The following is a 12,139-nucleotide window of genomic DNA, read 5'->3' as shown; positions in this document are numbered from 1 at the left end:
TGCATCAAGCACTGGACTGTGAGCCGGTCGAGGGAGGTGACCGTCCTGCTCTGCTCTGCTCTGGTGCGGCCTCACCTCAAGTACTGGGGACAGTTTTGGGCACCACAGTATAAAAAGGATCTAAAGCTACAGGAGAGTGTCCAGAGGAGGCCACCAAATTGGTGAAAGGTTTAGAGGGGAAACTGTATGAGGAGAGGCTGAAGTCACTTGGTTGGTTCAGCCTGGAGAAGAGGAGACTGAGAGGAGATCTGATCACAGTCTGTAACTTCCTCACAAGAGGAAGAGGAGGGGCAGGTGCTGGTCTCTTCTCTCTGGCGCCCAACGATAGGAGCAGGAGAAATGGCAGGAAGATGTGTCAGGGGAGGTTTAGGTTGGACATTAGGAAAAGGGTCTTCACGCAGAGGGTGGTGGAGCACTGGAACAGGCTCCCCAGGGAGGTAGGCATGGCACCAAGCCCAACAATATTTAAGAAGCATTTGGACAAGGCCCTCAGACACATGGTCTGAATCTTGGGATTGTCCTGTGCAGAGACAGGAGTTGGACTCAATGATCCTTGTGAGTCCCTTCAAACTCACAACATTCTATGGTTCTATGAACTTTTCTTCAAGAGAATGGAAATTTATTTTCCCTTGTAGTTATATATTAAGAAGGATTTTAAACTGTGTAGTCTATTTCTAAGTCTTAGAGGTTAAGGAAAAAAAAATAATTGGAAGAGCAGTAGCTTTACTGAAGGACACCTGTCTGAAGGCCTCCTGAGAACTGACTTGGAGCCAGCCACATTAGGCAGAGTTTTTTTTAAAAAAAACAAGGAAGTCTTTCTAGCAATGCTTAACACTGAGGTAATCTCTGCCAATATGATAGCATTTCCCCAGTTTCAGGACTGACTCTGTAGGCCCCTGATTTTGTCCAACTTGCCTTCCTTCCAAAGCTCTTGTGGATGTTCCGTGGCATGTTGAACTGCCCTGTAATTCCTACAACAGCACCCAAATAACCCATTAAAGTGAGAGGACTGTTCGTGAGTTCTTTCTTCTTCCTTCCATCTATGTCATGCTTTTTAAAGATACATGGATATGATACCTGCCTATCTGCAAAACGCCTCCCACACATGCATGAACTTTCTGAAGCATGTCCAAATGCTTTAAAAAGTGCATATCTGAGCTGGGAATCAGAACGCAGCTACTTACCCTCAGTATCCTTGGCTTAGATGTAGGAACAGTTTAACCTGAACATCTTAATTAATGTAAACTGCTGTGTCACTGCTGTTACCAATAGTCAATGACTGCTGCGTGCAGAATAGCTTAAATTCTCAGCTGGAGTAATTCCCCTGCCTATGGGTGGTTTTTTTACCCTGAGAAGGAAGACTGCATGACCACAAGTTGTACCAGCTCACCTTTATATCCTAGAAAAAGGGCCAACTGAATGACTATGCTCTAATTCAAATAAGAGGGAAAATAGCTGCAGATTTTGCACAGAATTGCACTCTCTGTTTCAGAAAGAAGAACAGACTACAGAGCTCTGGGCAAATGGACGAATGTCAATGTCGTAACAGCTGTACAACCTAGTACTAGAATCCAAGTGCTGTGACTGATTAATCACTCTTCAAAACCCTCTCTGCTCTTCTCAGCCAGATTATTTATGCATGCTGACATTTTTTGATGATATCAGATTAGATGATCTCATTTATGATAATCCACGATTTTTTTTCTGCTAGCAATCACTGCCGCTGCAATGGAATAGGAGTCTGGTGATGTCCCCCAGATTGCCAATAAGGTCTGAACCTCCTTCTTACTTGGAAAGGTAATTCACTACAGAGTGTCTTGTAGGGATGTGAGATGTGGGGCTAACTCAGTGGATATGGAACTGCTCTCAGGACTAATGAAATCTTCTGTTTAGTTGTGATGGGAAGCTCATCCTGAATATTTTAACAATTCTACTCATTTGGTACATGAAAGCATCACAATGTAGAATACCTTCTCTGAACAAAAAGGACTTTTGTTCACTTTGGGGGTTAAAAAAAAATCTTGCACTCTTGTATCTTGCAACATTTTTACTGTTAGAAAACATCACATGTGACTAATATTAATAGAACTCAGACTCTGTTCTATGGGAGACTCTGACACATAAACTTCCTAACAAGACAGATTGTTGTGATCATTGGTACTTGTTTGTGTTGTCCATGCCAGTAGGATGATAGTTGTATGTTTGTCTTCCTACATGTAGTCTCTTCTCTTGGATTGTAAACAATTTGGAAGGTGTATTGCTCTTCCAAAGAGATGTGCAGTACCTTGCATAGTGGGCTTGAGGAATTACCCAACTGTAAATGATGGTTTGGAGGTGATGCATATTGTTCTGAGAAGACTACTCACTATTTTGAGTTTTCTGATAGGAAGGCAGCAGGAGAACCAGCTTTCTGATGTCATTTTTTTCCTCAAATAAACTGTTTTCTGGTGTATTCTGTACTATAATGAAGATCACTAACTTGGTTTTAGGTTAACATTGACCACACAAGCCCAGGAAAAGAACAGGTGCCTTTGATAAGAAGATGGGGGAAGGGGAAAATGTTCACCTTAGCTTAGAGGGAAGATGTTTCATGACCGGAGCAGAAGACACTTGGCATGGATTTATCTTGGTTTTACTACCAAGATTTAACAGCAGCCTTTTTATAAATCCTATTTAATGTCTTGTATTCACTATACCTGAAGGGACAAACTGCAACAATTCAAATTTCATCTGGTCCTTCTGAAAACACTACAAAGTTGCTGTAATTGACGTCTGAATCTACAAACGGAAGGCTGTAAGGACTCCTTCCCCATCAGATGAGGCTCCTTTTGTGAAGAATGTATTCTGTCCCTAAAGGAGAAGACAGATATGTAGCTAAACTTTTAACTGCCATCATTACGCATTAAGGAACTGTAGCCTGTAACTCAATTCTTTTCCCACAACTCCAATATATGTATCTGTATAAATTTATATGTTGCAAGAAAATGCATTTGCAACTTCTTAATGGCCTACACAAATTCACACCCGCAAGTTTTCTAGCAAATAAGAAAATATGAATATAAGTTAATAGCAGTAGATACTACAGACCCAGCCCTAAACTGGTAAGGTCTTTTGCTTTGAATGGTGCTATGCTTGGTGGCTGACAAAGGCTATATACTGAACTGTGACAGGGGTTTTTTTTTTGCTTCGAGAGCAAGTCAGATTTTGAAGAAGCAGAATGGCTCTTTTCCATCCCCTCTGGAAATTTCTGTCTTACCTAGTGATCTTCTCTTCCTGTGTGAACAAAAAAAGGGACCTAAATGCCATTTATGCATCCACTTGATGTGCGAGGTTGTAAGAAATTTGCCTGGTGCTTTAGCATAAAGATACTATTTTGAATCTGGGCATAACTGCAGACATATTAACTGGAACAAAATGTTAGACAAGACAGCAGCTGTGATTTGTTTGAATACTGTTACCTTATTTGATAAAGCATAAGATGTACAATTTAAGTATCCGAATGCTTCAGGCAATTTGTATTGCTCCTTTTGTTGTATCCTGGATCTAACTGGAATATAAGTAAATCCCTTTGCAATAAAAAGTGTAACCTTTCATAATATAAAGTACAAAATGTGTCTGGAAGGAAATTTCTTTCAAAAGCCCAAGTGTTACCATTGGGGAAATTGGAGACTTTATCACCACTCTGAAAAGAGTTGCCTTCCCTCCCCTGTGTATCAAGTCCAGAACACTCACAGTGCATTAACCAAATGCTAGCTAAGGTGGTCTTTTGTTTCCAGTGAAGAGTCTTCTAGCAGTAAAACAGTTGCTATGGTCTTTTGTTTCCAGTGAAGAGTTTTCTAGCAGTGAAACAGTTGCTATAGCATTCAGAGATATGTCATTTTTCAGATGTCTTTTAGTATCTTTAATCTGGATTTAGAATTAGAATAAATACTCTTTCAGGGAGCTGGGGTGGTGGTGGTATCTGCCTCAGATGCCCACAGGGCACACAGTCAGGGTGGTTGGTCTCCAGGTGGGCCTGCCTTCCTCCCTTGTCTCCTTTCCAGCTCTGCTTTGGGTTATGTTTGTAGCAGAGAGAAGCAATACAGCTGACCAGAGAGTGTGAGAAAGATGAAGTCATGAGTCTCAAATCCACTCCCTGATTATGTATTCATAAATCATACTAAGAATCGGGGAGGGGGTTGGGGGTTTAAGGACTGGACTGAGAAATTAGAGTTTCCCTTCTTTGTGATAACTACTAACAATAACTACATTGATCTGAACACTTTAGCTAGGAATAGCAATGAGAAGTTATAGTTAGCAATAGGCTGAGCAGCTATGAAAGATGCAGAGTGGCTTTTTGTGAGGAGGGGTATAACAGTATTTTATATTCCTGACATATATAAATGACAGAAATTTTCTGACAATATTTTATATTCCTCTTTCTTCTGCTGCCATTTACCTGGAACACATAATTCCTTTTCCAGCAATCCTGACAAATCCATATGTTTCACTACAAGAATTTAAGAAATTCCATCTTTTAGTGAATGAGAAAACACTCTTTAAAATGCTGACCTGCCCTACGAAATGACATTATCACAGGAAAATCCTAAAAATTATTCTCTGATTTTTCTCTCCCTTTTTTCTTTCTTTTTTTTTTTTCCTCCCCCACACAAGTCTGATACTTGTTCTGCGCTCCTTGGGTACATCTGTTGGTCTCTTTTGCAAGTCCTTCATGCAGGAAAGAGATTACTTGTCTAATTTTCAGTGTACTACTCTTGGAGACAGCTACCTGGTCTGGTGTAGAGGATTTGAGGGGAAGGGTCAGTATAGTGTAAGCCCCCAGCTGAAACTACTTTCATAGAACCATAGAATGGTTTGGGTTGGAAGGGACCTTAAAGATCGCCTAGTTCCAACCCGTCTGCCATGAGCAGGGACACCTTCCACTAGACAGATTGCTCAAACGTTCCTCCCTCACTGCTTCTCTCTGTCTTGACACCAGACCTGGCCCTCTCTAGTTCACATCCCTCAAGTTATCCTCAGAATTTCTTCTCCAAAGCACTGAAAAAGGTGTGTTCTATCCTCTAGAAGACTCTGAGATTGTATGGTGCCTCTTAGCCCTGCTTGTAGGCCTGCAAGCTTCAGCCCTGGGCATCCATTTGAGGTACTGTTGGAAGTAACAACATCTGGTAGTTACTCTCAGACTTTCCTCCTTTTCTCCCCCAGCACAGTGCTTGAACCACTTATTCTTTGTAGCTTGTGATGAAAGACTTGGCTTCCCTTCCCCAACCAGTCGCCAGCTTTTCCCCTTCCCACAGGTGAAAGGCTGAGGTAGTTGGGGTGGTTGATCCTCCTGCTTGCAGTCCCTTCTTGACAGTGGCTGGATCTCTCCTTTCAGCCAAATCTAGAGAGGTAAAGGAGGAAGAGAATGGGAGAGGAGGGGGAAAGCCAGTTCCTAGCCAAGTGCAGGAACAACAGGGAAGAACAACTGCTGAACATAAAGCAAGCTGATGCCTGAAGTCTGTAGGACTAAATCATGCATGTAATAAAGTTTCATTTCATATCCCTGTGTGGTTACAAGACTAACCACTGTGTCTTGGCTCCAGCCACACAACATGGGGTCAGTGCTTGTAAAATTTAAGGTCCTCCAGAGATTAAGATGGCTGAGTTCAGGAGATGTTGGGCTCTAGTGCTTTTACTACTCTCCATTCAAAAACAGAAGAGTGAAAACAGCAACAAAAATCAAACAAGAAACTGTTCTTTGAGCTGTGAAGCTAACGAATTCTGTGACCTACACCCTAATGGCTCCTTTCTCCACAACAACCTTAGTACTGGCCACCTCCTCCTATGGGATGTCCAGGAGCCCCAAGCCTGCGATATGGAAGGTCACTGGGCACGTGGCAGCTCAAGAACAATAATTACCTTTTTTGTTCTTACAACTTTCCTTCAGCAAGGAAGTTCATGCAGATCTCTCTCTCCCCCAGCCAATTTCACATTACTCGAACAACCTTAATAGCTTTAAGACCATTATCCCATTAAAATCAGCCTATGAATTCAAAAGAGTGTAGACTAGTTGACAGTGTGATCATGTAGGCTTTGGTTTCTCTAGGATACCAGGTTATGGATTACAGATGGCATTTTTCTGCAGGATTCCATTTCTAACCCATGGTACTAATTGCTCTGGTGATTTGTATTTGGGAGTCTAATGAACTTTGGTGAAGTTCTCCTTTAAGTCCCGCTTCCTTGGTCTTCTGGGCAAAAGATGAGTGCCTGATGCACACTGCTGGGGTCTGGATGGAAGGGGTGGGCTTTTCCCTGGTGGAGACAGGTAAGGGGTTAGGGTTCCAGTTTGGACTTGGGTCCTGCTCTGTCATTATTTATATTTCTGACTGTCTGCAACCAGGAGGAAATCCCATAGGAATGTCTTAGAGGCTTTCCAGGCATACCCTATAAGACCAAATAGTTTAGACTAGGATTTTCTTGATCCATGGTGTTTGCTACTAATCTAAACAGAACTTCAGCTTTGGATTATTAGTGTATTTCATCATTGCTAGTAATAATCAGCTAATTACATTATGTTAATACCATGATTTCTCAAGGTAGATTTAAACATTGCTGGTCAATGTGAAGCTGCTCTTTATCTCTTCTTATATTATGTTTTCCACATCTTTGCTCTTGTACTTCTGACAGAACAAAATGAAAGCTTGTGATACCAAAGAGCTATCCACAGGAGATCATACACTCACAAAGATTATTTTTTACTGTCACATTTCTCTCCCTGGTGTGTGCATAATCCAAAAGTGACACAGAAGCCTGAATGACGCCAGTGAATTTGGCACTGATAGAATGTGCTTTGGATTAAGACAACATAAACATGTTCAAATCTATCTTGAAAAGACCTGTAGTCAACAGAGTTCTCTCAGAGCAAAACTGTTTTCAAAGGAGAGCTAGGGCCACTTTCCCCAAGACATAAATTAGATAAGTGGGATTAGGATTTCGCAGCTACAGGAATAAGCTTTGCAGTCTAAAAACAACATTAAATTTTGCATCAAAAACAATGGCAGAAATTGCATGAAGTACAGTTTTCTCACACAAGTTTTTCTCGATTGCTGGATGAACCTCTTGAATTTCCATGGACCACACAGTCACATTTGTTTCTGGCATTATATTTAGAGTTGGCCCTCTGGGAAATCAACTTTTCTATTTATAAAACTACAAGAAGGAGGTGAGCACTAATGGCACAAGTGCCGAGCTCAACCTCTCCTTCCAAGGAATCTGTTCTCTACAAGCCACTTTTATCCATCTTTGCAAGTGTGGGTGTGGTGGCCTTAGATTTGAGTTGACCCATCCCAAAGACAGGGCCTGTTTTCAACTTCATTCAAAACCCCCACTAGTTGCTGGTTATTTCTTTATCTGAAGTTCAATACCAGCAGGCTGGTCACTGCTTTTCTAGCTCTCCTTTCTGGCTACAAGTGGTATAAACAAAAATACGGAAGTGATACTAGAAATGCTACTTATCAACTGCTGCTAAACTAGAACTAAAAGCAATGAAAACACCAAGAGAGAGGCAAATCATAGATTTAAAATACAAATGCTTCTATTTCTATTCCTGACCCACTGCATATTCTTCAGAAAATAAGTTAATTTCTCCCTGTTTCTCTCTCTTTGAATTTAAATAATAATGGCATTTGTTTATTCCCAGTAGCAAAGTTGTAGAGACCTATATCTGAACGTAAAGGAGTTTTAATTACTGCTATTCTGGTAAAAGGTAAAGGCTATAGACTATCTTCTACATGTCTACCAGTCTTCTCACTTAATTACATGTTATTATGGGCTGAATAATGTTTATGTTGTAATGTGTAAGTTAAGAATTTGAGTATTAGGTTTTCTTCTCATAGATACAGAAAACACTTAAAAATAACCTAACTTCAAATGTCTTCTGGATGAACTTGCAAGAAAAGAAAAAAAGGGATCATGGGACAAGGAAAATTACAGAACTGAAATCAGTAGTCTCTCACCTCTTACTTCAGTAGCTGCTGTGCCATTTGACCATGCTGTCCACTTATTCCTGCGTTTGCCAATTTCCTGGACTTTGCATATATAGTGTCCTTGATCTGTTTGCTGGAGGCTTAGAATAAGAAATTTGTACATAGTTCCATGTTTCTCTTTAAGAAGATGAAGTCTTTGCTTGTGGAATTGATGAGTGTAATTTCCATAATACTGGACAGACCCAAACTTTGTCATTTTGATCATCAGATACTCCTGGTTAGGTGATGCAGCAAAGACCCACCGCACAGCCAGCAAATTGTCTGTCTTTCGTTTTTGAGAAATGTGGCAGTAAAGGGTAGCATTATCTCCCTCAGAGTATCGCACTGTTGGTCCTGGAGAGACTGTCACATTTAAAGCCTCACAAACATCTGAGAAGGAAAGAAAAGATGGTGAGAATCCTCCATACCGGAACAGCGATACCATAATCTGTCCCAGTGTGCGAGTCCACAACAAGTAACCTGATGGCATCTGCTCAGTGTGCAGCAGTTTAATGAGCTTTTAGAACCTGACATCTGTCTCTCTGTGAATGTTAAAGACTGTATGAGGCCTTCCTTCAGTGAGTCTGCTCTGGTATTCTTGCTGTTGCTAAATAACAAGATAGGGCTGAAGTGGACACCTTGCTGCTGTCATAGGCCCAACATTGCATCATCTTTTGTCAGTCCAAACAAGCGTCAATCTAAAACTAGCTTGGAGCAAGAGCCAAGAATGACTTTTGGAAAGCTGTTCCATGACCAGGTCTTCCAACAACTTGCATCCTTCTAAGGATATCCAGGCTAAATTGTTTCAATAGCCAGTTTATGTTCATTTGTTCCTGTGCCAACTTTAAATTTAAATAGTGATTTCTTCTCTAGCTCTTGCTTCCTGACTCCATATAGAAAGCAACTATCTGGTGTCTCAGCCTTTGTTTTGTTGAGCTAAAGAAGCCAAGCTCTGTTAGTCTCCTCTAGTAAAGTAGTGTCTCCACTTCCCTATTACCTTAGTAGCCCTTCTCTGCATTGGTTCCAGTTTAAAATTTGGTTTTGATTGTAATTTTTTTTTTTTTTTAATGTGGGTGACTGGAATTATAGACAGGGTCTGGAAAGAAGCTCTCCAATGTCCTTTGAAATAATGACAGTACTTCCCAGATTTGACTGGGATATACCTTACCTGGTATATCCCAGAATTATGTTGTCCTTTTTCATGTGATTTTCACATGTGATTATATGTCAGTTTATAATTAAATAATATACTTGGGTATTTTCCCTTCTTTGTCATTTGCAGTTCCGTTCCTAGTGCATCAAAGAAATTCTTACTAATCCTCAAGTACGTGACTTTGCTTTACTAAATGCTGCTCCACTTTTGTTACTTGATCCTGAGTTTTTCCTACATGCTATCCCAATCCTAGGCTAACTTGATAAGGTCACATAATTTCAATGTGTGTGCTTCTGTATACTTCTTTTAGACAAACCTTATGTGATGCTGTTTCCTAGATGATCACTGAAAGACTACTAACCTCGCTATATGCCTGTAACCAGCTCCTCGCTTGACAGTTCCCAATGGCCCCTGTTTTAAGTAAAGTTCTCCTTGTCATAATCAAATAGTCATCTCAAGTCTGGGTTAAATCTATCAGATTAGTCCTTCTGACAACAAATTCAATTTAAACTAACATTATTTGCATGACAAAATGTGACATGAGATTATGTAGGGACAAATGATTAATCCGTTGTTCCATTAATTTCTGACTCTTGTTTTTCTGCTCTTCAGCATGAACCTAGCTTAGACCAGTTGTTTGTTTTTCTGATATATTTCTAACCATGGCCAATAAAGGTAAAGGTTGAAAGAAGTCCATAGCTGTTCATTAGAGGAAAGTTCTTTCCTGAACTAACTGATCTATGTTGGACTGATTTTTCTGAGGCATGGGAATCAAGACTCATTTTATTTCCTTCCTAATGTACATTAAGAATGTTCTTACTAGTCATATCAGAGACTGATCTATTTTTGACCAGTGGTATGTTGTGGCAATGTGTTCCCTAAATGACTTGTAATGTGTAATCTACCAGTCTGGTGGCATCCACTAAAGAGAGAACCATGTTTCAACAGTGAGCAAGCACTCCCTGAAATGCACTCTGCTAAGCATGAAATGTCCTCTCGAATGTGAATATTAAGCTTTCTGTTGTGTGAATATACTGTACTTAAATACTAATGAGAATTGCACCTCTGGGAGAATGATTTTTTTTTTTCATTTCTGGACACTTTTCTAGCACATCAGCTAGGAACATTTTAACAAAGGGGATGAGCGTTTTGGCAGGGATTCTTGTCTGACATCAGCTCCTGAAACAAAAACATATATTTATCTTCAAAATAAGCAAGTTAAAGTATTTCCATTCTATTTCTGAAGGAGTATTGGAGGCCAGGACACTGGTTTTGGGGTCCCAGTGAAGCTGTGAAATGGAGTGGTGAATTGTATCCCCTTACTTAAAATAAATCCACCAAATTAAAGAAGTTACATTGGAGCTGTCTGAGAAGAACCCTCTGAAAATTAATTGTACAATAATTATTTTGGGTCATTTCAATTGGAAGCTCTACTGAATTGTGTATTTTTTCCAACTAGATATTATTTTTTCTTTATGAAGGTGAAAATAAGTTGTATAAAGAAAGAGGGGTTTTTTAACTTCAAGAAACTACAGCTAAGCATGTCCTAGATTATTGACATAATTATCTGTGCATGACATTCATGTGTGCAACTCATGTAAGTGCCAAAGCAAGAGATTATTTTGGATTGTAGAAAGCACACAAGTAGAGCAGGATGTTGAAATTTAAAATTAAAGCTGAATACTACCAAAAGCTTTCCAGACGTGAAATTTCAGTTATTAATTGCTGGAGTTACCTGTCCTTGGTCCTTTACAGGGAGATGTGAAGATAAGATGCCTGCCTCTGCCATTGAAATAAGATAAAATTTTGAAGATTTACTGGTGCTCAGTAAATAAGGAATAAGTTTAAGCATTTCAACACTTGGGGTTCTCATAATTACTTAGGCTATAAATGTTTAAAAAATAATTTATAAAAAATGTGGTTTGGGTAAATGAAAAACACTAACTTTTTCTACTGAAATTATGAACATGTTGTGAAAACTGTAAAGAAAAACAATTATGTCATTTTCCTGACATGTGAACTTCTTGTTTGAAAAAGCTGGCTAGGATTAGTTGTGGAAAAGAGTCCCAAAATAAAAGGCAAAAGGATCATTGCTTAATTCAAAACTAGGCAGAACATAGTGCCAAAAGGTACTCAAGAGAAAATACACAGGAACTCAGATATGGTGATGATGGAAGCCTCTGCAAGAAGATAAAGAAGCATTGTTCGTGGAGTCTCTGATCCCTTTCTAGCTGTTTACACTCATACAAACATTGGTATTTTATACCTAAGGCTTCTACTTTTCCTCTGGGGACATGCCTTTTTGTAAGGAAATATCAAATTTTGCATCCTTTATGTTGTCTGATCTAAGGAAGTCATCTCCTTATCTCTCTCCTGTGGCTCCTATTCGTGCAGCTGTACAAGTGCAGCAATGGGGAGAGTTGTGGAAATTTTCTGATGCTTTTACCATGAACTCATCTCACCTTATGTTGAACAGGGTCAGGTGATGCTTTATATAAAACAGAAAAACAGTGTCCATTTGACTCTATCCTCCCACTGCCATTGGAGCAGGAATGATGGTGGATTTTGGAGGAAAGAGGCAATTTACCTCTTACGTAGAAAGGAAAAGCCTCATTCAGGGCTCCCAGACACAGTGGAAATGTTTCTCCTGTCTTTAGCAGCCACTGGATCAGCCCCAGCATGAGGTTTACCCTTGTAATAGGCTACTTGCCAAGACAAGAGACTCCTCCACAAGTTGAGAGCAGGCTTCTGTGCCAACAGAGCACTGAATTTCTAGACTTCAGGTTGCTGCTTCACATGAGGAATCACATGTGAAGTTTTTCCTCTCCTGCCTTCCCAGTATGGCATGATGTAGCTGCTCAGGTGGAGCTCACCACAAGAGTTTGTCTTGGTTCTGCTTGGGAAGGGAAACTATTTCTAGAAAAGGGGAGGAGAGCGAGTTAGACTTGAGGATTACTTTGCAATGTGTTTGATCATCAAACGC

The 12,139-nt window shown here is 40.1% G+C and overlaps 1 protein-coding gene across 1 annotated transcript in view; it reads right to left on the bottom strand.

Annotated features, from left to right (window-relative positions):
- The window catches only part of VSTM4 (V-set and transmembrane domain containing 4), a 31,889-nt gene extending 23,441 nt beyond the window's left edge, over positions 1-8,448 (bottom strand). Inside the window, exon 1 of the mRNA XM_010171319.2 lies at positions 7,995-8,448. Coding sequence (XP_010169621.2) covers positions 7,995-8,448 — 454 coding nt within the window. The remainder of the gene's footprint in view (positions 1-7,994) is intronic.
- Positions 8,449-12,139: the final 3,691 nt, after the last annotated feature.

The sequence above is a fragment of the Antrostomus carolinensis genome, unplaced genomic scaffold (genome assembly GCF_000700745.2).
Source record: "Antrostomus carolinensis isolate BGI_N321 unplaced genomic scaffold, ASM70074v2 scaffold23427, whole genome shotgun sequence".
In the NCBI taxonomy this organism is placed as follows: Eukaryota; Metazoa; Chordata; class Aves; order Caprimulgiformes; family Caprimulgidae; genus Antrostomus; species Antrostomus carolinensis.
The sequence above is the reverse complement of the archived record's forward strand: the minus strand, read 5'-3'. Positions and strand labels throughout refer to the sequence as shown.